Consider the following 27,826-nt stretch of genomic DNA (forward strand, 5'->3'; position numbering starts at 1 on the left):
GAAATTTAACTAATGTTTGGTTCTGCTGGTGATGCAAGCCACACTAGTGATCATAGTAGCAGTGTGTGTCCCAGCGTCATTGTACTTGTGAGATGTTATAAGTACAGTTCTGGAGACTGATACTGAGTAATGGTAGGCGAACTCCTGTGTGGTTATGCTGACTTTGCTTAGGGGGTTACTAGGGAATTTTATTATGATTTCGTAGTGGGTGGTGGCATGCAGAGAATAAAAGAATGCAATCCTTCTGTCCAGTGAAGCTTTGGTAATTACTCCTCCACACACTTGAGCTTGAATAACTGAGCCTAGTGTTTTCCATCTGACCTGACAGAAGACTGCAAAGGATATGCACAAAGAGCTTGCTGGTAGTCCTTGAAAACAAACAAGAGTGTAAACACACACAGCCTTCTGATGGCTTGAGGAATTGAATCGCTCATTGTCCTGTAGCTGCTTCCCACCACGTTTCTGCAGTTGGTTCAGTGTGCTCGAGCCTTTCCTAGTTGGTGAGGTGGTGTTGGCTGGCCTGGTTCATGTGCTCTGTGGGATGGGCTGATCTCTGAGCTGCCTGGGAACTGGGGTGAGTGGCTTGAGATGATGCACAGCAGTTGGAAAGGGCGTGTGCCTGTCCTCACAGCTCCTGGACCTCTGCCCATGGCTTTGTCTACAATGTAACTTTTAGAGAGGCTTGTTTTGTTTTGTTTCCCCTCTAGGTAACTACTTCATCTACATTGTTTCCACAGTCATCTCCTTTCCTAGCATATCCAGAAACAATATACTGAGTGCTGCCTTTGTGGGAGCTTCAGTTCTGCTCTCCTGGGCCACTAGGCAGGATGATGGCCTTTGTTGATCTGCTTTTTGCTCCCATCTGACTGGCATGGCACAGTGGCTGTGTGATGGCTCTCCATGAGGTGACTTTGGTCATGGGTTAGTCTAACAAGCCACTACTTTTCAGGTTCCAGTAGGTTCATTGTTTAATGAAGGACATGGTTTCACCTCAGGTTTTTTTTTTTTGTTTTTGTTTTTGTTTTTTGTTTTTTTTTCCAGCTGTAGTTGTATGAAGGAGAATAAAAAGAAGGCCATGCATTTTAGCGGTCATTTTAATGATGCACTTCTAGTACTTCAGTGCAGCAATGTTTTATCATGCAGTCTTTGTACTGTGTTATACCAAGCAAAACGTCTGATGCTGAGTTATCTATTGAAGTGTACTCTCTGGCCTTGTTGCCGTCTTGGCAACTTTAAACACAGTGATTTGTGGTTAGTAGTTGTTAAAAGGAGATCAGTGGCTAAGGCTCTGAGTTGGTGTATAAGCTTTTAGCAGTGAGTGGCCTTTACTAGGGCAAATTAGCAAGAGGTACCGTAAGCTTGTAGTTAGCTGAAGGCTTTAGAGAGGTTTGAGCTGGAACATACATTGGTGGTGTGCTATTGTGGTAAAGGAGTCTTTTATGAAAGGAAAGCCTTCTATTTTGTGCTGCGCAGTTGCACCAGCTCCTGTGTACCCAGCACTGCCTTTCTGCTTTGAGCTGAGTTGGCATGTTATTATTATTTTTTCTTTCTTTTGACTCTGATAAAGTCAGTGCTATTTTGGAAAGAGATGCTTTTGCTGAGCCCTTGTCAGGAGACAGGTTTGTCTTCTGGAGTGAGGAGCTCTTTATGATATTCCTGCTTCTCAGAGAAGGTTTGGAGTGGCCAGGAAGTCCTGGTGTTTTTTTGCAGTTCCCTTCTTTCTAGGTTAGTGACACTGTCTGTCCACTGTGTTGTTATTGTAGAAGTCCCGAGCACTTTGGTAAAGGTGCTGCAGCAGGCAGGACAACTCTGCAAAATGCTGTTCTTCACTCTGCCTGGCTTTGCTTTCTGGAAGAGAATGAATGAAATACATTGTTACAAATGGGGAGGGGAGTAGGCTGTCTGGGTGGGAGAAATTTAATGCTAATTTTACAAAGACTGGTAATAAATGTGTACTTATGCTCACTCAGTGGCAATGGAAAAATAAATATTATGTGCTCTAAAAGGTATGATTGAAAAGTTAATGTCCTGCAGGGCACTATCTGATCACTCAAGTGTCCTTGAAGGACATAAAGATAAAAGCCAGCAGCCTTCAGATGTTTGATGGTGCAGTTACTCCTGGCGCTTTGCTAACTGCCATCCCCTCAATCATCACTATGACCAATACTGCTGTGGAAATGTGCCTGGGATAAATTTAAACCCAGTCATCTCCTCTTCTTTTTCCCAAGAGTAGAAGATCAAGGAATGTGGTTATGTTTTCAGGATGAAGTCAGCGTTAGCAGATGGAGGCTTCCTTAGTTGAGGCCTGAAGGCCTTTGCAGGCTGAGGGCCATGTGCTGCTTCTTGTTTCAGAAGGGCTTCTCCTTCTGCCCTCCTCTTCTCTGCTGCCCTAAGGCCAAACCCACCATCTCAGCCCACCCTGCCTTCTTGGGGAGAGCTTGTTTGTGTTAATAGAATGGTTCAGTTTGAAGGGACCTTTAATAATCATGTGGTCCAACTGCCTGACTGCCTCAGAGCTAACCAAAAGGCAAATCATGGTGTTGAGTGCATTATCCAAATGTGAACATTGACAGGCATGAAACAGCTATTGGATTACTAAGATCTGCTGCTGTTTGGAGTGCCTATACCTATATAGTGTGCATATGTATGTATGCTGCACCTATTGCTTTCAGCTGCTCATCCCATCCCAGCACGTGAAAACCAAAGGTAGAAACTGGCTGGTACTGCTGCTATAGATGGTAGAGAGAAAAGGAGTAGGCTCCTTCTGTGTAGGTGCATCAACCTTATAGGCTGCACAGTATTTGTTTGCTCTCACATTGTTGGTGGGACTGTTCTGTGAGTACACACTATTGATGTACACCTTTGTCAGCAATTGTTATCTGATAAGCATTTAGCTGAAGTGGGCTAGAATGGGATGCCTGTGTATGTCTACTTAAAGTCATCTTGCATTAACTGGAATTAAGAATAAAATCTTACAGGTTTGCCATTCCTCCAGCCTACGTTTTCTGTGTAGATTGAAAAGTATGTATCAAAAGACACTCTTTAATGAAAAAATAGCTGTGAAAATCAGAAGAAAGTTTTGAGATGTTTCTGTTTTTGGAGGTGGAAACTGGCATTTAGAAAGTGGGTGACTATTCCATGCAAGCACAAGGCTTCTACTGAAATACATGTTCTATACTGATTGGGGTTCAAGTGCTGAGCTGCGTGTATGTGCAGAGTGGGCTGTGATTCTTGTTGTAAAGGTGCCTAGAAAAGGAAAGGAATCTTCTTTTCAGCAGGAGTGTTCAGCATTTGGAATGAGAAGCAAAATGCAGAAGGCACCTGTGCCTCCTGTTGAGCTGTTCTGGCTCCTCTGGTGCTGCTGGAAACTGGTGGCTCAGGGTGCTTTGTAGAAAGGGTGGTGCTGGTTGTATTTCCCAGGTATGACTGCAATGTAAACAAATCTGACAGACTAATGTGCTCCGGAAGTTTGCCTAGAGTTTACATTTTAAATGTTCCCTTCTGTACAAGAGGAAAAAAGGGACCTTCCCTTACAATCCCGTGTTGAAGATAAAGAGTCTCTGTATTTTTAGTTACTCTTGAGGGTGTCACTTTTTCTCTGTATATCTCTTTATCATGTTGTCTGTAGTTCTTGATATTTCTTCCTTTGGGATAATCCAGTTGGTTTGTTGTAATAGCCATGCAAGTACTACTTTACAAGAGCTGTCCACTTATGTCAAACCTCATATAACTAAAATGCTGTCTACTGGAAGTGGTCGGTGTTGGAGCCCTCAGTGTGTGAGCACTACAATAGTATCAGTATGTCCTCTGTACTGCAGTGCTGTAACAGCTGCAATACTCAAACTCATTTGAGTGCTAGTTCCTGTGCTGCCCATTCCTTTTTGAGAAGAGTGCTTTTTGCTGTTATGAACCTGCTGTGTGAAAGAACGTTGCAATAGGGATGCTAAAAACTCTTTGTTTCAGTCTGAAGTTGCTGTTGCTTTGGATTTCTGGGGAGTAGAGCTTAAACTAAACAGTTTCTGTCAAAATTGACTTAAAAACTTAGTTTCTGTTTAAGTTTGTCTTTTTAGCAGCCTTTTCCTTGGTGTTGCCCTCTAATTTCTCTATTTCCTTGCTGGAGATCCAACTTTGGATTGTCTGCTAAATCTAAGCATGTTTGTCAGGCCAGTGTAAAAATAGCCTGTCATGTTGTTGCGGTGAAATTGAAAATCCTGAACAAAATTATGGGTTGTTAGTGTCACACAGCATGAATAGCACTTAACTAGAAGCTCAGTACAGCAGTGTTAAGGGGCCTAGCTATAGAGGTAGTGCAGAACCCCTGCAGGAGCGTGCTCCTTCTCTAGGAAGAATGAGGAACTCCTTATCTCTTTGTCATCCCTTTATAAGAAATGCTCTCAGTTCTGGTTGTTTTTCTTCACCTTCTCCTTTTATTATTACTATTTTTTCCCCTTCTCAATCAAACTAGCCTTTCTTTGCAGACTTGTCTGGAAGGGTAGAAATCCAGAGGAGGTAACCAGGGCCTACTTGGAACACAGCTGAAAGTGTGGATACAGCGAAAAACAAGCTTATTTCCTCTTCTCCAAGTGAAAGCATTTTGGGCTCTTCAAAGGCTCCCAGAACCAGATGGCAAGGAAGAAGCGGAAACCGATCTTACTGTAGATGATTTAATTGCTTAAAGGGGAGATTTTGAGATGGACTAGAGAAGTGGTCTTAGGTATTTCTGAGTTCATCTTCAAATGAATGGATGAATATCATTGTTTTTCTTCTTTCCTCTTTTCCTAGTGTTGTGCTTTCTCTTTCCCTTTCCCATTTAGTACTTTGTGTAGGAAATGTGGCGTTCAGGCCTTCTCTCAGATCCGAGTTGCCGTCTAAGCTGCAGTACTGACAAATGTTAAATGTTCCTATGTTGAGCCTAGCCTTTTTCTTCTTAATTTGTAGTAGATGGGTAAGCATAGAAGTGATTTCTATTGATGACACAATTTTACATTGGCTTGACTCTACTTTTTGCTTCTTATTGCAGTTTCAGCTGGTCTGTTTGGTTGATCTTTTTTATCTTACACGATGATAAGAAGACTAGGCAGGCAGCCATCTACTGTTGAACTATAATAGAGTTGGTGGTATGTACAAAATTTGATTACTGCTGTCAACACCAATGTGAACAAATGAGAGCACATACTCTAGAAGGGAGCTGCTAAATAAACAGCCTACTGAATTCAGTAGTAGTAGGAATAGACCTTCTAATGAATGAAGTGTTTATGGATAGTGTGTGTGAGTGCATAGAACTCCTGAGTTTTTTTTTTTTTATAAATGATCTCTTTAGCCTTCTTCAATTGCTTTCCTCCAGAGCTCCCATTTCCTTCTTGCTTATCAGCTTTTGTGGTTAATGCATGAATTTCACACCCCAATATTGCAGGTTTGGACAGAATTCATACCCTCACTTAAAATTCAGCGTGAAAAAAAAAAGCCTTCCTTAAGCTAACTTCTTTGTAGATCATTTTGGATATGAGAATTCATATTGTTAGTTCTGTCTTCATCTAGGCAAGATATGTTTTCTTTAAACTACAGAGAAACTATCCCCTCAAAAAACACTCCCCACACCCCCCACAACCCCCCTCCAGTATTATTAATTTAATAAATATTCTTGGTGAATATTATTGAAATGTTGGATTTTTGGAGTAAAACTTGTAATTAGATTAAAGAAAAAAAAAAGTATTTTATCCTGTATGTGGTGTGTATTTGACAGTGACAGTCAAAGCTCCAGAGTGTGGGTTGAATTAATAGTTTCCCTCAACACCTCTAATATCTTATTTCTGAAGTTCAGAGAGCGGTGAGAGGCTCAGGCATGGTGTGGATCTAACTGCCCTCACAGGCTGCACTCCTTTGTTAAGGAGTGAGGAAGCTTGAAGTGTTGCTTCAGGAGTTGACTATTCTGCTACTTAGCATATCCTTCACATGCCTGTTGGAGGAGATCTTAATTTGGGTATGGGCATTGTGAGGGGAGAGACAGAGATAGTGTGCAACAGTGAGATGATGTATTGAATTGACAGGAAGGCTCTCATAGGGAATGCAGGGCTGTTGGGTTGGTAATGCTTCTGGCATGCATGCATGGCTGGCTGCTAATTGTATACTTGGTAGAACTGGTGTTGTCTCTGTCTTGTGCTTTTTAAGCACATTATAAAGTTTAGATTTGCATTTGCTATGGCAAAATAAATTATTTTTGGTTTGTCTCTAAAATAGGAGTCCTAGATTTAAAGCAGTGTTTTCTTGCTTGCGTGATAGTCTTTGCTTGAGTGTTCCATGGGAACATTTGAACACAAAAGCCTGATTTAGGCCCATGAATGTATGATTGTCTTTATTCATGGAAACAAAACTCTTTTTGTATGCATTTTTCAGTCTTCAACTTTGAGGAATTCCTAAAATTGGAGGGAAAGGGGAAACGAAAAAGCAACTCACAAAACAAAGCAAGATTGACTCCTATTCCCAGTAAATAAAAATCAAGATTTTTCCTTTAGTGTATTTTTAAATTAAATTAAATTAAACCCCCCGTTTGTGTCTGTCAGGTATATGATACAGTAAACTGTGTTACACAAGCTGCTCATGAGAACTGTTCTTATTGCATAACGCACCAATACAGGCAAATTAAATAGCATCTACTTTTCTGCTCCAGAAGCCAATTCATTCATGTATTGGTCCTCTCTGAATGTGATACCTGTGCTTCTGTGTTAAGTCTTCTCTTGCGTTGCTTTTTTGTGACTGCTGGAATACTGTACAGCTCAGTATTCTAGCATGTAGTTTGGAATTACATGTCTTTAAAAGCGATAGGATTGAACGTTCTCTCCATTTGATTAGAACGTTGACAACAGGATGCTGAAGGTCAAGGGATTAGATTCTATACTGTTGATAAACATAGTTTAAAGGCCCATTGTAAAACTACTCTTCTGTCACAGCATTACCTCATTAGCCTCCTGCTTTACTTAACTGGAACTGCCTGACAGTGGTACCTGCATACTTAGTCAAAGTTTGTGATTTTCTTTTTTTTTTTGCCTTGATTTGAAGGCTTGTGGAGAGCCTTTATGCTGAAGTCTTGGCCCTTTTGTTTTTAAAGAGGAGAAAACATTAATTTGGCTGAAACTTGTTACTCATTTGTGCACAGGTTTTTTTTGTTTTTTTTTTTTTTAAGAAAGTTTGTTTCCTGTTTGATTTGTCAGTCGCTGTGTAAGTGAACGTGTCAAACCCTCTGAGGAAAACCAATGCTTCCCTCCCCCTCAGATCCCAGCATGCTGTTCTTGTTGCGGGTATTAGTGTGCGCTTCCTCTCCATCTTCACTTTCCTGTTATTCAAAGAGCGAGCTTCATCATGAGTGTTCAAACAGCCAAAAAAGTTGCATGGAAAAAGTACAAGGTCGCTGTGCCACGGGACACTGCCATGCAGAGCTGTTATCCTTCGCTAGGTAAGAGCGTGCTTAAATGTATTTTCAAGGCTGTACTTGGTAAAATCACCAGCCACATGGATCTGTTCTTATCTTATATATGAGAGCTGCTTTTACTCATTTTGTTCAGGTTTGCTAGATGTAGCAGGAGCAGGTAGTTGCAGGTATGACAGAAAGCAGTTCAAGGGAAGGATTTTTAATAGTGTGTTTTGGTTTTGGATGCTGCTCCACTGCAAGCACTGAGAACCATGGCTGTTCAACAGCTGCTGCTGCAGGACCTGCTCCTTAATGCTTGTCACAGCTTTTCCTTTTATGCATGAAATGCTGTTTCTTCAGCCAATTCAGCCTCCTACTTGAAAGACTTACCTGTACTTTTGTTAAGCAATACATTGTTATGATGATTTAGTATTGATTATGCTTTTATTCTGTATGTTCCTGCTTATCTGGGACTTTTCAAGCTACATATTTAGAACAGTTCTTTCAATCTTGAGGTTTTTTCTTTTTAATTTTGATGCTGTTTCAAAGGAGCAGTATTTCCTGCATGATAGAAGGAATATTTTTTGGGCCAGGATGCCCAAGAGGAGAAGAAATTGGGAGTGTTTCCCTTTCCTTTTCTTTTGGCCGTCCTGTCCCACCCATCCCTGGTGAAATTTCGTGAGTTAACTATTGTGATGTTCTGTAACTAGGCTGGCATGGTAGAAGTGAATTTGGAGATTCCTAATTCCTGAGAGTATGCACTTTAGGGGCAGTGGTTGTCAGATGAGCACTGATTATTTTCTGAATTGATACTGGGACTATGCTGATGTAGAACTGACCAACCCACAGAAACAGCAGTCAATTTCATTCAGATAGAATTTGGACATGATATATGTAGTTGTACGAAAGCTGGAGTCTGAATTTTTCTTACAGCAAGAAAAGAAAAACTTCTTGAGACATAGTGGCAAGATGGCTAATTTTAAATAAAATGTTGGACTGAAGCTCTGGTCTTACATGAGCTTGCTTTTATAACAATGAAATGTGTTTGGATTTATGCCAGCTGATCTGAGATCAGAAACTTTTCCTTTACGGCTCAACATGAACTGTTGAGCAGTTGAAAATGTTGAGAGAAATTTGTAAAGTGAGTAGGGTGGCTTTTCACTGTGATTCTGGAGAACTTGTAACGTTGCAGGTCAGATATCTGGTGTTCTTCAAAATCCATGTATTCATCCTGCTAAAGAGATACACCTTCAGTTGATTTCTTTTGTATGCAGATAGGACAAAGTGGTGTTTTTGTGCATGTTTGATTTCTTTGTTGGTGCCTGTCTGTCACACACTGGTGTGTGAAACTCTTTAGCGTTAAGGACGGCTTTGCATTTGTTAGTGCGCTTGAGCAGGAAGTGCTTAGCGACTGTTTCTTAAAGGCCAGTAGTTCCCTATGAGTTGAGAGCCCACTGTGTTTGAAAGCATATATGTCGTGGCCGGTATATTGCAACTGGAGTTGTTTTGTCATCAAACATCAGGATTTTTTCTAAGAAATTTCCTGTATGGCAATGTTGTGAAGCTTTCATAAAGTGGAGGTCTGTAGACTTGCTTTCTGAGAGACTGACGTTCTGAAATTCACTGTTGTCTGTTCAGTCTTATACACATTTTCCACTTTGCATTGGGAGGCTTTGACAGACTTGTGACTTTAGACTATTGAGAAATAAACAGAGAAGAAGAAAAGAAGGTAGAAGGAGAGAGGCGTGGAAGAGAAGACTAGAGAACTAAAAACTGAAAGTGAAAGGTGAAATCTCTGGGTAGGGTCAAGAAGCGATCTTTCTCCAAACAAGAGAAGACTGAATTTTCAGTAATTTCAGTAATTCAGTGCTAGAAATGTGGGGAAAAAAGGGTAAACAAAAGTTAGTGGTGTGTAACTGTTTCTTCACACTCGTCAGCATTCACATAAATCCAGAATGTAAATAACAGGGAGACGTTTAGAGAAGTTTATGTGCAGCTTGTGTGCGCGCAGCTCTTTGGCCAGAAGGTTTAAGGGTTATTTATTAGCTTGTAAATTTTGCAGTGTTGGCAGAGGTGCAGCTCTGGTCTTGTTGGTTTGTTTGTTCTAATGCTATGGATTTCCTGAATGACAAGAAACACAGCTGTGTGAGAAGTGGTGGGGGCTGGGAGCAGCGAGATTGGAGCCAATATCTGGAAAAATGTGCACATGTAGGTGAGTTCAGGTGAAACCTCACTGAATAAGTTTTCCATCCTCTGAAGACTGAACAGCATAGAAAAAAGGTTGGAGGAGGCTCTCTACTCCTCTATTCCAAACCTGACATGCAAAAGAGACTTTCGTTTTTTTGGGGGGTGGTCTTGAACCTGCTTGTTGTTTCTTGGTTGCATGGCTGGTATTAATAACTGCCTGCTGTTCTCCTCTCCCCTTCTTTATGTAAGCATTGCTTATCCAAACTAAGATTGTCATAAGGCTGTCTACTGTTGTCCTTTGAATGGGAGTGACTTAATTCATCTTGGAATTTGTCAAAACCAGAAGTACTTCTGATGTGGCTTTTAACTTGTGAAGTAGTGTTAAACACTTTGGAAAACAGCACAGGGAAGCCTGTAGTGGAAACTGTAGCGTCAGATCTTTACAATGAGCATGTTATGTTTGAGTTGGAAACATACTCATGCGAAATATGTTTTTCTCTTGTAATGAGATGTCCTTATTTATGTATAAAGGTTTAATCTCCTAAAAACCTGGAAAGCCTCTCAGGTCAGTGCTGCAAGTGCAGAGGCACTGGTGGTAGACTGTGTGGTGCCCAGCCATGGCCAGATCTGAATCTCTACCTGAGAGGATATGAGCACATCTCTCCTGTTCTTTGCTGTTCCATGCTGTGAAAAAGGATTTATGTTCTTTCAGGAAAACTTCTGAAACTGTTCCAGGAAAGCTATTGGGCTACAATGTGTTCATATTTATGTATACATACCCTACCTAGCAGCATTTTCTATGGTTTTTTTTAGTTATTTTTTCTTACCTTAATTGCCTAATTATCAAGGTGAATGCCCCCCTACCACTTGAAGAGGGGATTCCTCACCCCACATCAAGGAGGTAGAAAAAAGTTGCTGGTTATTTGAACCCTTCTTAAGGGTTCACTCTGGCTCAGCTTCCATAAAATGCCAACTCATGTAGCACTCTGCAGTAGTTGGATAACCTTTGTTACTTCTTGTTCATAACGTTGTGAACAGAAGTAAAAGAGTACAGTTTACACTTTGTGTGAGCTAACGGTTGTTCAGTACCACACTCTGTTATGTTTTCATAGGGGTTTAACAATAGTTCAACAGTGCTTGGTGGTGGGGTTTTTCTGGTTTGTTTTTAATTGTGCGTTTAGCTTCTGTTAACAGTTGTGTATTCCTCCTTCTATAGCCTCCCTTTGGAGATCCTAGGAAGGCTAGATGATGAATTAACAACTTCCTGTCAGGTGGGAAGGAATTTATCTGTGTTCTCACAAGATGCATGCACTGATAGCAGCTTGAAATTGTTTTATCATGAGACCATAAGCTGCTACAATAGTAAAAATAATATTTACTGTATTGCTCATGTTACCGTGAGCAGTTGTGAAGCCCTGGGTTGGTCAGTTTGCTTAGCAGAGTTATGTTGGAGGATCAAATTTGTTTCATTTAAAACAACTCTGGCTCTTGAACACATGGAAACTGTATATTTCTTTCTTGGCAACGACGCCAAGATGCTGCTGAATGCATTTTGAAATACAGCGTAGTTTTAGATGAAGCAGACAAGAACAGATCATTTTCATATTACACAGTTATATTTTGAGTTTCCACATGAACTGTTTTTAAAGACTTTTTTTTTTTAGCTCTCTTCTTCCCATGTATGTTGAATTACTGCATACATATTTATGCTGATAAAGTGGATAACATTTTCTGTTTTCTTGTAACCCAGTCACTTCTCCAAGCCACAGGGGAGCTTTTTTGCAATTGGATGAAGTCTGTGCCCCTTTGCATTGTCGGTTGCAGCAGTGCCCATGACTCACTCTTGCCATATGGAGAAAATGTGAATAATCTGATGTTGGTTCACTTTTATGTTTTCACTGAAATGTTCTGACCCTTAACTGGAGGGCTCCGTATGCTTCCTGTTGTGGTCCCTTATGAATAGGCAGGAATTGGCAAGAATATGCTCTGCTATGTGACCTAATTTGTGCGGCGTCTGGGTGGAGTGCATTGTGATCGTCAACGAGCAGGCGGCTGAGAATGTGAGCCTGAGCAGTTCCCTCACCGACCCTTCCAGCGGAGAAATGTGCACTTGTTTTACAAGGGCAGAGGGGAATTGTCATCTGAGTTCAGAAGGGCAGCAAAAAGAACAGTTAAAAGGCTCTCTTCTGAAATTCAGAAGCAGAGGGAGGGGCGGTGGCTGAGCCTGTGCAATGTGGAGCAACAGCCTGCAGCTTTCCTGTGTACCCAGACCAAGCCTGGCATGGAGCAGCGCTCACTGATGACTTCATGTACTATCTGGCATTTGCTGTCATCTCTATGGATTACAGCAGGAGAGTTATAGCTATCTTTTTCTAATTGTGGATTTCATAATAAGCCTATGAAACCTCTCTTATTGCTATAAAACATTATCCAGGCTTGCTTAGCTATTCTGGGTGTGATCAACTTGAACTTAGGGCCTGAGATGTTTTACATTTACAGGATGTAGATGCAATGTTATGTTTTATGCCTGGAATGCAAAGTGGGCTGGGTAGATTCCGGAACTATGACTGACCATCTTAGTAAAAGATCACATGCTTTCCATCGTGCTAGTAAACCATCTAAAAGAGGAAAATACCAAGTTTTTAGCTAAGGCTAACTCCATAAGGAGATGTATATGGGATGATCTGGCAGGTCCTGTCCCTGTGTGTTCTTGCTAGTGTTGGTGGCTGGTTTGAGCCTGGCACTTTGGTAGGTTGAGTCTGAGCTGCGTGTTCATCCATACATCTATGCTTCGAGGTTACCTTCCTTGGATGGAGAGGAAGTCATGCTATGTTTCATGGCTTCGTGGAGCAGAGCCTGTATTATCACTTATTTTCTTTCAGATGTACTGATCTAGTGCAGGAAGGGTATCACTCAATCACTTTAAACTTCAGATTGTTTTAAAAGATCCTTAGCTGGCTTAGTATGCTGCAACACAGAATACTTCTAAAGAGATTCACAAAACACACTGCACAGACTACTGAAATCAATTTCTGCTCCAAGCTATAATAAAAATAATATTTACTTGACCTGTATGACTGAAGTCTCTTAATATATAAAGGAAAATACTTCTTTTTCAGTGCAGCTTTCGAGGTAGCGAAGCGATAATGAAGTCTGTACTTTCTGAAAGTAGAACAAGTCCCCCCAGATAAAGAACTAATGAACTAAATAACCACTGGTAGCGACAGTCTCTATGCAAATTTTTGTCAAATCTATCAGATATGCCTCTTTGTAAAACATTAGTCGCAGTTTCTCCATTTCTAACCCAGAAAGCAAGTAAATAAGATTATGGTCTTTTTAGTAGCTGAAGTGAAAACTTGGAATCGAATATTTGAAAACAAATCTGTGTAACTAACTAACATTCATTTTAGTTTTTCTAATTTTCTGTCATGGGGGTCTTGAATTGTGTTTTTGCCCAAACAACTTGTTCTGAATTCTTTAGTAGTTTTCCTTTCAAGGAATGAGTTTCAAGATTCATTTTGCTTATGACAACTTGAGATTGAAGATTATACTCTCAACTTCTTAGCACTTTGCAAAAGAAAAGTGGAAAATACTGTCAGTTTATGTCTCACCATCATTCCTGTATCCATGTTCTTAAAATATCATGTCAGTGTTTCTTATCTAATCTCCAAGGACTAAATGGGGTTGGGGAGGAAGTGGGGGGGGGGGGAGGGGGGGAATAAAGTTCCCAGTAGGAACTGGGACTTTTGCAGATAACTTTCCTGTGCATGCTTCAATCTATTCTTTATCAACCTTGAGTCACCCACAACGACCAAGCTCATTTTGCAGTATTTCTCCTATGGTTTTAGGTCTGATGTGGTTTTATTGCTGTCTTTGGTATAATCAAGTGGTAAGTGGTATTCTCTTGAGGAAAAAAAAAAAGAGATCTGTTATTTATTTTTTAATGTACAGTACCAACCTTCTATTGGAAATGCATTAATTTTTGAGTAACTTATTCAAGATTTTAACCAGGGCTCTTTTGCTGTTTTGGCAGTTGAAAGAGAAACCCAAAAAGCCAACCACAATGTGTAGTCCTGTGATAGTTCACTTTGGCAACAGGTGAATATCAGAAAACAGTGATGTTTAAATTCATGGTTAGCATCAAATGATTTATATGAATAATAGTGTGCAATACTATAACACGCTTCTTTTGTGTGTAGAACATTCATCTTGTCTCTCTGGGATATTTTTCTTAAATTTATTAGCAAAAAAAGGCCCAACAGCTTCAGGAGTGGTATTCTCAAGAGCTGAGCTGGAATTATTTTATGGCCAGGTAAACTGTTATGCTGCCTTATCTGACGTTCTTCCTTGAACTACAGGGAAACGTTTTTCTGTATGAAAGGCAGAAAAGATGCTTTATGGCAGTTGATAATGTCTTCTTTTAAATGCAGAGCAGCTTTGTTGTTCATCCCCTGTGAGGGGTTGACCTGGCTGGCTGTCAGATGCTCTCCCAGCTGCACTCTCATGTCCCCACTCCTCAGCAGGACTGAGGGAAGAAAAAAAAGATAGAAAAGCTTCTGAGTTGAAATATGGGTGAGGAGTTTGTTTGCTACTTACCATTGTGAGCAAAGCAGACTTCATTTGAGGAGAAGTATTTTCATTAGCAATGAAATAAATTACAGTTGGATAGTGAGAAACAAATCTTGGATCTCTATACCTCGCTCCTTTCTGGGCTCAACTGTGATACGTTCCTTTCCTCCTGTCTACTGTTTGAACACTGTAGGGTAATGAGGAATGGGGATGCGATCAGTCCACAGTAGCTCCTTCCTGCCACTCCTTCCTCCTCCTCGCAACTTCCTGCTTCAGAAGGCATTTATTCCATGGGGTGCAGCCCTTCTGGGCATAGTCACCATGTTCCCTGTGGAGTCCTTTTACTCAGAGGGACAGCATTTTCAACCAGTCTTCTATTTGGGCTGCAGGGGAGCTTCTGCTTTGTGTCTAGAGTACCTCCTCCTGTCCTCCTTCTACACTGACTTTGGTGTCCACAGGGCTGTTTCTCATTTCTCACTCCTTTCTTTGCCTTGCAGTGTTCTGTCCTTTCTTCAGTATGTTTCCTGGGTGCATCACCAGGTTGCTTGCTGGGCTGAGCAATGTCCAGCACAGGTCAGCCTGGCCAGTCCTTGCAGAGCTGCCCCCTGCCAGCCTTTGGGCGCTTGCACTCCATGCCAATGCATCCCTTCTCTAGGGATTATGACTTGGCTTGTCGGTGTGAAGGATGTAAACGGTCCATGAATTTAACCCCTTACAGTCCATTCTGCTGTGATGTGGGCCCGCTGCAGGTTTTCCTTGTAGTAAATACAGGGGGGAAGAAAATCCTTTCTGGACATTCAGCCTGTCAACATACCAGATAACAATAGCCGTGTACCTGCTAGATAGACAAGAGCTGTCCTGGAAAATGAATCTTTCTGCCACTCCAGTGACAAGTAGGTATTTAATGTATAGTTTCCAAGAAGCCTCAGCTGTGGTGCCCAGATTAAACCCAGCGATGCTCTCCAAAAGAGACCTAAGTGTTTCCAAATTGCAGTGTAAATATTAAATGAATGCAAAGACCACTTCAAGGCTTGCAAGTGGAGCAGACATCTTGATTAGGAGCTGAATAATGCATGAACAGAAATGTAAGGAGTATGGGTGACAGGGCAGTGTCTTTATACAGTGCCTGACTCAGGTGAGTCCAGATGAAGTAGCGCAGAGATCTCCTTTACTACTTTAGGTGTAGCTCCTGTTCAGCACGAAACAGAAATGGTATTTTGTGTTGCTACTTACATAGGCTCTTCTTTTTGCTGTAACGTGTGTAAGAGGTTGAGTGTGTGTGTGTGTGTGTGTAAAGCTTTTTGTGTCCGCTTTTGACTGGCAGACTTCCTGTTTATAGACAACTTCTGGTTGATAGAAACTGTGTCTTTGTAAGCATACTGTGCTCACTTGGTATATACTGATAGTAAAAGGAGTTTGTCTTTTAATATATTATGGGAATTTGAAGATCAGTGGGAATTTGAAGATCAGTGGGAATGAAAAAGCCTGCGTATCTAAATTATGTCTTTAAATAGAGTTGGTTTTTATTTATGAGAACAGCTATCTTTTCATGGCAGGTGTGTGCTGCCAACCCTGAGCAAGAGCACATGTTTAAAACCTGTTATCCAGAAATTTCCAGATGGTAAAAATTCGGCTCTTATTCTGAAATAAACTTAAATAGATTGGAAAATAATTCAAACTGTGATTCAACAAATGTATTAATACTGGTGGAAATAAGGTTTTGCTGATAGTAATGTTTTCATGTACCTTCCTTTATGGTGTATGATTATTTAAAAAAACAAAACAAAACAAAAAGCTGAAGCTATTTAGAGGCAAACAGACTTGTATTAAATATTTGGCAGCCTTTGAAACAGTAGTGATCAGCTGCTAAGCAGGTGAAATGTTATGCAGTTCTGCGTTTAATCACTCTATTATTATTTTTAATGGCCTCAAATGAAGTAGCCTGCAGGAGCAGTAGGACTGGTTTACATCCAAGGATATACAGGACAAGCAGATGCTTTCCAGCCCTCTTGCTGATGTTTTATGGCACATCTTATTTCCTTCTCACTGCCTTCTCTCTGATCCCTATTGCAGTGTGCACAAAACTATGAGCTCTGAATCTGGCCCTTTCCAGGCTGATACAGGGTGAGTCAGGTCACAGTGACAGAACTTTTGTATTCATACGATAGTGTTGTCCCAGCAAATATTCTTGAACATTATACACAGCAGAGTCTTCACTGGCAAATAATTAGCTATTGTTTTGACAGTGTTAAAGCACTCTTTATCTGTAAGATAGGAGACATTTGGCTAGCCTAAAAAAAATCACTGTAGCTGTTTAATATAAAACAAAAGGCAAGCGTATGCATTTGTGTGCACAAATTATTGGTGTCTAGAGGAATTCTAGGAAACTAAATTTTCCTCAGCAGATCTGTAGTTTAGTATGCAGTCCTGCGTGAGCCATGTATCCCAATTCAATCACAGATTGGATGTTGCAGCATGAATAAATCTGGATTCACCATCTTTTTTGTAGTGTAGTCCACGGGAGCATGGATTCTGTGGGAGAAGACTTATCGTTTTAGCAGTAACTCCATGAAAAGTTTTGAAACAGCTGGATCATCTGATGGACTTGTTTTATTATTGATTGCCTTACAATGGAAGAATACTCTCCTATTTAATAAATCTTGGAAACTTTATTTTTTCTCCATCTCTATATTCATTCACCTGTGGTATTTTTGTGCTAGCAAAAATGAATTATTGAGCCTTTAACTTTGTGAGAAACACAGACCAAATATATGATGGAGGAAGAGTTGAAACAAAGTTCCGAGTTGGTGACTTATGTTATCAAAGACATTTCCTTGAGTGGTGTTAAGTGATGTTTTCTAAAAACTTTCCTCTAGAGCAGTACTGCTAACAGTATTTATGTTGTATGTGTATGGTGTTTTTTCCTGTGATCTCTATTTTTCCTGCTGTTCAGTTGCATTCAAGTGCCTCACCTCCTTGAATATCTTTGATAAATACCTTCAGTTTCTCAGGCTCTCATTTTATCCACTCTTTCCTCGTACTAAAACATTATATTTCTGTATTTCTTTCTTAACCCTACAAAATAGTGCATTTTAATTTGTTTCTGTCTTACCTCCTCCCTGTATTCCTTTCTACTGTTCTGTGGTTTGGAGACTGACATAATCCAGGAGCTAGATGATGGACTTGAAATTGGGCTAGAGATGATGTGTTCATCTCTATATTACAACATCTTGTTTCATCCTTACCCACTCCTAATGCTCTGTAAATCCCTCTTCATCCATAATGGTACTTTCCCGTATGGGTCTCTCTCACTCTGCTAGCAGTAGAATTCATTCTGTTCTGCGAAGACCCTATTTTCCCTCCTTCCCTAGATAGTATAGCCTGGCAGCAGTTCTTTGTCATTTTTCTAATGCTCCCTTACTGATCCCAAATTACATTGTGCATTTGGAGGGCAGAAGGACTGTAGTCATCCTTATTTGCTGCTCCTTTCTTTCTATAGCTGTATAAAGACTTGAAGAATAATAGAGAAGAGTTGTGACATGAATAGAAGAAGTGGAACAATGTGAACAATGTGACTCTGATTATAGACAAGACTAGAGCTTCTGAGCTTTTATTTATTTAGCCTTTGGCAAGTTGTTATTTTTTTTATTGTATACTTATCTCTGCAGGACTACAGAGAAGCCTCTTGCATACAGAAGACTGTAATTAAATGCACCAAAATTCAAGCTGGCATAATAGCTTGCAAAGTCAGTACTTAGTCACACTAATTCTTTTGAGAGCAAAATTCTTGCCATGTATTCCTTTTCTTAGTCTCTTTAGAGCTCTTCCCTTTGACATCCTGGCAATCCTTTTCAGTCTTTCACTCGATTTTTCACTTGTCACCTAAAACATTTTGGAGTTGTTTATCTGAATAAATAGAAGTTTGCTGAAATGTTCTTCTGCAGCCAATCATGCCAGTCCATAGTTGAGCTGTGTAATTTTGAGGGGGAATTATAGCAACATGTAGTAACGTAACTGTTTAACAAAGGGAAGACTGTATTGCGTCTGATCACTTGATTTTTACCCTTCAAGAGAGAATTTCAATTTGCAAACATTGTGAACAGTGATAATATTTCTTGCGTTATCTGGGCAAATAGAGGGTCAGTCACTGTAAGTATTCAAAGGGCCTTTGGTCCTGCTCTGCCAACTCACAGGCTGTGCAGCTGCAGGAATTCCTTTCTAGCTTCTTTTAGGTGATAAGCTTCATGAGTGTTTGTGTCTTCTAACTGACTCTGCTGCTGCCCCAGGTTGGTCCTATCTGTCAGCAGGGGAAATATGAGCAGTGTACTGCAGCCTGCTCTGTGATGTTTCAGACAGCTGTGTGCATGAGTTCACGTGCTCTACTGTAAGTCATTATGACTGTTCAGCAACCTTGCTTGTGTTCTATGGTTAACAAAATATTTTAACTTTCAGGAGTGCCCTACCATAGCAGTAGCATGGAAAATCAGAAGTGGTAGATGGCACTCAATTACAGGTCTTTGGATGTGTAGATCTGCTTTGCGGTGTTTGAGTTATATTGCATTGTAGACAAACTGTATGTACGTTTTTGTTTGTTTGTTTTTTAAAAACAATAGAAACAACAACATCAACAACAAAACCATGAAAACAAATAATGAACAAAAAAAGCTCCAAACACAGCTGGTTTTGTGATTCCTCCTTGGACTGTGTTCTGAGGTAACAAACAGCTGAGGAAAAATCTTGGAATGGCTGTTTAGAGTTAAAGCATTCAAAGCTTTCAACTGTATTCATATTATAATATTTAAGGTAATATGCTAAAGTGGAACAACTCAAAAGAGCTATGTAGGTGAAAAATGGAATCCAACTAAATTGTAGTCTTTATAACACTATCACCAAGTAGCCAGACATTCTTACTGCTGTACTTCGTAGTTTGTCACAGGTTAAGCGCATCATTTTGAGGTTTTGAAATTTGAAAATCTTATGAATGTTTGTGAAGTTAGTTTGTTACAGTAGCTTTCTCATTCAGAGAAGTGTAAATACATGTTAAATGGAAAGCAGTTCAATAGAAAGTCTCTCTTTTCCTCATTCGGAAACCACATAAAAGTGAATCTCCTTACTTTGATAAAGAGCCAATCCTTTTGCATGCTTCTGAGATTGTATGCCTGCTTTCTCCCTGTTTCCTCTCTCTCTCTTATTTTCCCTTTCACCTCTGGATGAATATACATTAATCCAAACCCTTTTCAGCCTGCTCAAATACAGTCTGGCTTTGCTTTGCCACTGCTGTTTATTGCTGAGGAGTGCTCCTATGTCATGTCTGATAGGTCTGGCCTTTGGCTATGCTAAAGTGCACAACTCTTGTTTTCACAAGGCTTATTATGTATATTTTTTGAGGAGGTGTTTTCTGGAGAGAGATATTTTATATATTATATTCCCAGTACTATTTGTAGTAAGAAATCTTATTTGTTTCTACTTGAAAATAATGTTTTTCTTGGGGGAGAAGGGGGTGAGGTTGGAGTGAGGGCGGTGGTGTGAAAGCTTCTGAGGAAATTCTCCCTTGCATTATGTTAGTCAGCAATGGTGATGCCATCCTGGCTTCTTTTCAGATTTTTTACTTTTTAAATACTGATCTTGTTTTTAATCCAGTAGTACTCTGGGAAAGAAGAAACATTTCTTTTCTTTCTTTTTTTTTTTTTTTTAATTAAAATATCTCAGGTGAAATGCTCTAAATTTCAAGATAAACTTTCAATTTGAGCATATTATCATTTTATGTTACAGCAGTGCTTTTGTCAGCTATATATAGAGATTTCATTCTGTATTTTTTTTCTACTCTGATGTGCCCCTCCTCCCCCCCCCCCCCCCCCCCCCCTTTATTCCTGGGAGTAAAGGTTAATTTGCCATGCAGATGTATTCCTCTCCTCAAAATAAATGAATTAAGCCAGCCAAGGGTCTTTTTCACTGACACAGATTTGGCTATATTAGAGATTTGTTATTAGTGACATCCACGTGTGTTTTCCATAAACCAAACCAATGTAGCGGTGCTACCAAAACTTAGCGGTGTATGTCAGTACTTCAGTGTTGATTTATGCCTATTGGTGATTAAAAGCAATGTTTCTTCCTGTGTTGAATGCTAGTTTTCGTTGCAGAGGTCATTCAAAGACACAAGTTTTTGTAGAAATAATTCCTCCTTTAGGAAAATTCCCAGGTAGAATTCTTGTCTACGTTAGGTAGCAAATTGTGTTGCAGGTCTGTTTTTAAAAGGTCTTGACTGCTTACCAAAGTAATAATAATCTTCTGCTGGCAGTTTGAACACTGAAATTGGTGCAATGGGACTGTTCTGCTTGCATCTCTTCAAACCATGTGTTCTGATTCACTATTCATGTTGAATTTAGGTGACATGATCAAGGGACAGTGTTCCTGGAAGGCGTGCTCTTCAAGGTTCAGCAAAAGCCCACTTCAGCCCGGTGTGGTACCTGTGGTAGTGTCCACAGGTAGATGCCACATGCTTGTACTTCTTCCATAATTAAATCTTCAGCAGTACTTCCTCTAATATACCTTACTTCTCAGTGGTTTGCGTTTCTTTATCCATAAATTATAACCACCTTTCTGTGGACTCTTTAATTCCACCAGCTTATCTTGCAGCTTTTTAAGCTCATTTATATTAGTGCCCTCATTTGTTTTGCTTTCATTGGACTTTAGTGCCATTAATTTTGGTACTGAGGCTGCAAGCTTCAGCCTTGCTGAGGCAAGGGAACCCTCTACTGCAGTAATTTTAGTCAGCGGGTGAAAGAGAGATCTGGGGATGCTGAGCTCTGGAACTGGGTCTGCTTGGCAGCTGTTTTCAGGTGAGGTTTGAATCCTGAGCCTGCATGATATATGACTGCTTAACACCAATGAAGGTGCGCAAAACCCTTCTAGTAAATGCACTCAGGGGAGGGTTACACCTGCAAGTATAACTGATCTATCGGATTGCTGGAGGCAGTAGTAATAATCTGATTTGTAATTGCCTGCTCTCATTAGATGAGCTTGCTTTCCATGTAGTCTGTTTCTAGGTAGGTAACAGTGAAACATCTGTTCCAAATTTTACATGCCCTCACAAACCCTTTTGATGACAGTACTCAGAATCCACATTATTACAGGTTTCAACACAGTCCTCCTAAAAGCTGGCCATTAAATAATAAAAGCATGGAGATTGGGACTAAGTACACATAATCCTTTACTTAAACAGCTGGCTACTGACATTCCTTGGCTCAGATTCTACCAAAGCCTGACAGACTTTGAGCTTAGGTTGCTCTGCTCTTGTGTTTCTGAATCTTCTCCAGTTTTGGGTACCCCATTTGGAGTGGTGTGTCCCACAGGAACTTTCTGAAATGAAGTGAGAAATCTTACATAGGCTCACACTGAAGATCAATTTCTTGTTTGCATAATTACTATTTTAATGCATTCTGATATTCATCCTGCAATTGTTAAACAATTCATTTACCTTCATAGCAGTTAATCAGGAAGGGGTTCAACTTTGGGGGCTAATTAATAACTAAGCCAGGGAAGGAAGCCGGAGTTTAATTGAATGCAGAACTAGCAGCACCTCAACCTTCTGCTGAACTGATCAAACCACAGACTTGCCAGAAGCTGTAAGAAAGGACCATTCATAACACTTCACTCTACTTTATCTTTTAGTTTTTCCTCATTAAGATGTCTCACTAAATATGTAAATTGGATGAGACACCTTTGATTGAGGTGCTTTTTTTTTTTCTGAGGCAAGGATAGTAATTTCTTTCCAAGCAAACTGTTCAAAGCTCTGCATTGAATCATGTTTTCTACACAAAGATTTCCTAATCTCCAGTGATGCAGTATCACTTTTCCTTGGTAAGTAAAAGAATGTGGTTGAGAAATGAAATAATGAATGTATCTCAAGACTCAGACGTGCTTTTTTGCTTCTTCTTTCTCACTAGTTCTGGTAACAGAGCAATACACTGAATTTATTTTAGGTAGATCACACAAATGTAGGAATGGATGTACTTATGATCCTGGTTTCTGTAGTGAACTTGCTGTAGTATTTTAAGAACAGGAATGAGAGAATACTTGGCGTGGTTTGCTCTATAACAGATTTTGGATTTTGATTCTTCAGTCACCCTATTCATTCTTTCCATCTGCTTCTCCTTTAAGTTTAGAGCACCGCTAGGGCAAATAGATTTTATGGACTTCCTCTAAGCCTTCTACGTTTCACATTTCCTCTTTGTAATTACAAAGGTTAATAGGCTGAGGTAAATAATTTACAGGCATCAGCATGATTCTGTTCCTTGACAAAATAATAGAATAGCTAATGAAGCTCCGGCTTCAAAAACCTGAAAGGAAGTAGAGGAAAAAAAGTATAAATTGTTTGTTTTGATTTTTTTGCAGCATCTAAATACATCTTTGTTGCTGAGGTCAGTACGCAGTAGTTTAAGTTAAGGAATAGCTTGTATTTGGAGCTTCCTGCCTGTATTCTGTCTTCAAGTATTACTTGCACTGAGAATTAGGAGGAGTAACATGGTTTGGTGCAAGTCCCAGTTGCGTAGTTGTGTTGCAAGTGTTACAAGTTAGCTACAGAAGAATGTAGAAGCTTTCCTGTACTCCACCAGTTTGGTGAAGCTGTGTAAATGAGCAACTTTCCAGCAAGGGACTCGATGAGCTTTAAGGTAAATGCTGGCAGGTTTATGACAGGTCACGCAATGTACCTGGCAGAAGCAATGCTCGGTCAGTGAGGAACTTGTGTTCTTTTTATTCTTTACCATAAGCAAAGCACGTTGTGTGTTCTTGGACATGTTCTCCTCTTCTCAGCGCGGGTGAGGCCATGCCTACAGTTCTAAGCCCAGTTCTGGACTCCCTAATATAAAAGAGACATGGAGATACTGGAGAGAGTCCAGGAAGGGTTCATGGAGTTGAGGAAGTAATTGCAGCATCTCTTCTGAGGGCTTTTTGTTTTTTCCCCTTCTTTGAAATGTGTGTCTTTTCTCTTGCCTGGTTTGGAGGAGGTACAATGTAGTGCATACCCAACTATGTGCTGCTAAGAACCTGGTGTGTGCAAGAAGTCAATGGGAGCTTTGCAGAGAGAGGCCAGAGAACTCATGAGGAATTAGCTGACAATGGTGAGGCTCCCCGTAGTCATCTGCAGGAGGCTGGTTTACTTAAGGAATTGGAGCATGGTATGTGTGAGTTGGTTACTGTCAGTTTGCTTCTGAGGAATTGGTTTCTATCTGTCTAGAAAAAGCTGTTGACCAACACAGGTTTATAACAGGAAAGATGAAGGGTGCTGGTAGGAGATTTTGGTAGGGAGAGATGGGTAGAAAAGCCTGAGAAAATGATTGATGACTCTGAAGAGAGCAGTGTGAGAAGACAGAACAGAAAAAAGGAGGGGGATTGGAAATTGCAGTCGTTGAAATTAGAAAAAGTTTGGTTTAACAGCACAGGGATAAAAGACTCTGGACAAAGAGGGAATAGAAGGTTCTCTGTTTCAAGTTAGAATTTTGCAGTGTGCTTTTGTCCTTACCTGCCTGTCAAAGAAAAGAACATAATCTATCCAGCTGCTGTTTTTTGTTGTTGTTGTTTTTTGTCATCTGAAGTTAACAGCAAGTCAGCCTTCTTGGCACAAATGATGTGGGTCCTGGGCAGAGCTCCAGGTCTGTGAAGAGCAACACATGGAGTATATTGCATCTCTAATAGTACTTCTGAGAAGTTGTCTTAGGGAGATTTCCATACTTTCTTCTGCCACATCAGATCTATTTTTTTTCCAATCAATTATTACAGCTTTTGAAAAAAAATTTTTTCTTATGTGCAAGATTGTTATTCTTCCGTTAAAAAAGTTTGTCGCAGGGTATGACATAGTGGGAAAATGAAACTAAGTCCTTTGTATCATGACCATTGTTTCCTGCAGGCATTAAAAAAGGTTGTTTTGGGAAGCTGGTCCATTCTGAAACTGCTCTTAAGAAGCAGGAAAATCTGCATAGTTTGTGGCTTGGCTTCCTTCTCTGCCCTGGCAGTATTGCTTGGGTTTGTGCAGGATCTTAAGCATCTGTCGTGTGTCTGATGCCTTCTGGAATGCAGATGGGTCTTTTGTGGGAATGGCTCCTGTGTTATGCAGGAGATTGTACTAGATGTTCACAGTGATCCCTATGACCTTATATCCTGTGAATCACCTCCACAAGTGCAAGTGAGCCTAATAATAGTTCTAATTTGGACAGAGAAGAAAGAGCAGATGGTTAACATGAACTTGTTGAATGTAATTCTATTTTCTTTGTAACCAGTCAGAAATATGAAGACCTAATTTGTGTTCATAATAAAATGAGCTGTAGTAAATGTAGTTTGCATTCACTATGTTCTTATTTATGCCTTCTGACTTACTGCATCTCTTTCAGTGCCATCCTGCTTGTTTAGAAACCTCTATATTGCCAGATTTTGGTCAGGAATTATCCCCTTCTCTCTTCTTCCCACGCGCCAGCCATGCTAGCTAGGATCATAGAATCATGAATGGCTTGAGTTGGAAGGAATCCCAAGGATCATCAAATTCCAATGCCCCTACCACCGGCAAGGCTGCCAAACACTAAATCAAGTACTTGATCAAATTGCCCAGGGCCTCATCTAACCTGACCTTAAACACCTCAGGGATGGGACATCCGCAACTTCTCTCAGGGCAACCTGTTCCAGCACTTCACTGTTGCCTCAGTAAAAAAACTTCCCTCTGACTTCTTATCTAAATCTCTCTTTAGTTTAAAACCATTCCCCTTGTCCTGTAACTATTTACCCTTGTAAAAAGTTGATTTCCCTCATGTTCATAAACTCTCTTTAAGTACTGGAAGGCTGCAGTGAGGTCTGCCTGCAGCCTTCTCTTTAACAAGCTGAACAAGGTCATTTCCTTCAGCCTGTCTTCACAGGAGAGATGTTCCAGCTCTTGGATCATCTTTGTGGCCCTTCTCTGTATCCTCTTCAAAAGCTCCACATCTTTCCTGTGTTGGGAACCCGAGACTTGGATGCAGTACTCCAGATGGAGACTCATGAGGGCAGAGTAGAGGTCCCTGCTGACTGCTCTTCTTTGAGTGGAACCTGAGATACAGTTTACTTTCCAGGCTGCAAGCACACACTGATGGGTCATGTTAAGTTATTCATCAGCTGGGACCCCTAAGTCCTCCTCAGCAAGGCTACTGTCGAGTTATTTTCTCAGTTTGTTTACATACCTGGGATTACCTTGTTACCCAAGTACAAAACCTTGCACTTGCTTTGTTGAGCCTCATTTGGTTCACAAGGGCCCACCTTTTGAGTTTATTGAAGTCCATCTGGATGGCATCACTTCTTTTGCTGTATCAACCACACTGCTCTGCTAGGTGTTGTCAGCAAACATGCTGAGGATGTACTCAATCCTATAATCTTTTTCACTGATAAAGATGTTAAGGAGTGTTGAGCCCAAAATGGACCCCTGGAGGACACCACTTGTTATCAGCCTCCACCTGGACAAATCTCTCTGATTTAAAGATGTGGTTAGGGACCATGTCAAATGCATTTCAGACATTCAGGTAGTTGCCTTCCCTGTCACCAGTTTGATTCATGGTGATAAGAGAAACTCCATCTTTCTGGCTCTATGGGTGAAGATTTTCCTAAGATATCTACAGGGCACATATTATTCAAAGCAATTGCTGTCATTATAAAGGTATTTGGGATACCTGTACTTCAGTCTTTTCTTTCCCCCACAAGCTGTAGCAGCTTGGGGCTGACTCATGAAGCCTGGTTGGGAAGGGAGCAAGCCTACAGTGTGTTCCTTCCCCTATCCAGCCCTTTCCACTTACACCCTGGTCTCCTTCACTCTTTTGTCCCAGTGAGAATGGGAAGCTGTCACGCACTCTCCAGAACTGCCCTGTGTAGGTATGGGGATGCTTTGCCTGGAACCCTTGGTTCTGCAGTATCATCACATGAAAGCAGTCAGGTGGCTGGTTGGTGAGCGTGGGAGTTTGAGCAGGCCTGTGGTGTGGTATCGCAGCATTATTTCTGTCAGAGCTTTGTGCTCCCTTTAAATGCCATTCCAATGTGCTGAGGCCAGCAGCATGGAGCGTTGGATTGTTTTTGCTGGGAGGTATGGGAACAGCTATTTTAATATTGCTTCAGCTGTGAGGATTCCTTCTTCTTAGTTATCAGTTGCTGGGGGATTTTTTTTATTGTGAGGTAAATCCAATTTAGCTTATACTCACGGAACACTTGAGTGGAAACCACAGGGGTTCCTCATTACTACTCTGTGGTGCTTTGTTTCAGCTGGCGTTTGGGAAACACCAGGGAGTGAGGTGTAAGGTTTTTTGATCTGTGTTTCTTTTAGTAGTGCTTATTTCATAGTTTGGTCTATACAGAGAATTTATGAATTGGGCAGCTGCATTTTGTTGCTCTAGGGAGGTGCCATTACTCTTTTGTTAGAGGAACCATTTTTATAGCTGATTTCTTACCCAAATGCAGAAATTGACTATGAGAGAAGGAATGAAAACCATTGTGTTGGCCACTGATCGCGGGGGCTGAAGACACAATGGGAAGGCAGAAGCTTACAGATTGAATGGCTTATTGCTGCAGCTATTTGTTTTCCTATGGTGGTGCAAGAGCAGGGGATCTGCACAACAACCCTAAGTTTTGCTTTTTTTCTTTTTTCTTTTTTTCTTAAAAAATATTAGAAGTATGAAAAACACAGGGAAGAGCTGCTAATTAAGCTTGTTCTTTGTTAATGAAGTCAGAGCCCAGTATACACTACACTCCAGTGCTTTGTAGTTTGTTTGGCTTTGCCTCTCTTTCTTGTTGGGGATAAAAACCACTCTGGTTTCCAGCTTCGAATTTTCAATGCTTATTTTTGTGTCTGTAGATATGAATTAGTCTGAGCTGCTTTGACAAAAGGATGGTTATTTTCAAGATTGTTTTTCAGTCCTAAAAATCCTGCACGCAAGAACAGAAACACCTATTCCTTCTGCTAATGTGAGGCTGTCAGATGTACTTGTCCTGGGTGGGGCAGCGCCTGTGATAGATACTCCTGCCTGCCCAGAGGCATAGGCAAAGGGTTGTTTCTAACTTTGTTACATTCCTGGTGCCTTAATTGAAAGCCACAGGCTAATTCCTCCTTTTATTTCGAAATTCCTTTACTACACTTAAGTGAGAACGTAAATAAAGAAGTGAGGAAGGCAAACTTAAGTCTTAAAATGTGAGCTGACCATTGGCAATTTGTTTGGAACTGGTTGGCAAGTGAAATACAGGATTTATCCAGTTCCATCTGTTGACGTCTCCAGGGCGCTTTCATTATAGTGCTGCTCTGCCAGCTACTTTGGGTGTGATAACTTTTGTCTTTCAAAAACTGAATAGCACAGTTCTGTCATGTGAGCACGTAATGCATTTTGGGGAAATAAGGTAGCTGGCTCTCAGTGTGAAGCAGAGGTTAAATAAAGGGCAGAGCACAATCCAGAGAACTTTGTGTGATTTTTTTTTTATTTTATTTAATCTATTTATTTTTAGTTCATTTGGATTCCTTTATGCTCCTGAACATGCTTGTAAGGTTGAACCTGAATTGCACTTCTAAAGTGTCTCAGTAGAATAGAATCAGTGCTCAGAGTGGAGAAGGTACATAAGACTGTAAACGTGACTACTGCAGGTGCCAGGACACAGTTAGGGCGTTAGTTC

The 27,826-nt window shown here is 40.5% G+C and overlaps 1 protein-coding gene across 10 annotated transcripts in view; it reads left to right on the plus strand.

Annotated features, from left to right (window-relative positions):
* The window catches only part of UTRN (utrophin), a 326,938-nt gene that overhangs the window by 22,288 nt on the left and 276,824 nt on the right, over positions 1–27,826 (plus strand). For 9 of the 10 annotated variants that reach the window (XR_014943989.1, XM_015858078.3, XM_015858082.3 and 6 more), the window contains exon 1: positions 7,288–7,450. The exons of the other annotated variant lie outside the window; for it this stretch is intronic. Coding sequence is in view for 8 of the 9 variants with exons in the window: in XM_015858078.3 (XP_015713564.2) it covers positions 7,357–7,450 (94 nt within the window). In the remaining variant the exon portion in view is untranslated. Of the gene's footprint in view, positions 1–7,287; positions 7,451–27,826 lie in introns of those variants that run through there. 10 annotated transcript variants of the gene reach the window in all.

Source organism: Coturnix japonica, chromosome 3 (genome assembly GCF_054131305.1).
Source record: "Coturnix japonica strain WE chromosome 3, WE-NBRP24, whole genome shotgun sequence".
NCBI classification, from domain to species: Eukaryota; Metazoa; Chordata; class Aves; order Galliformes; family Phasianidae; genus Coturnix; species Coturnix japonica.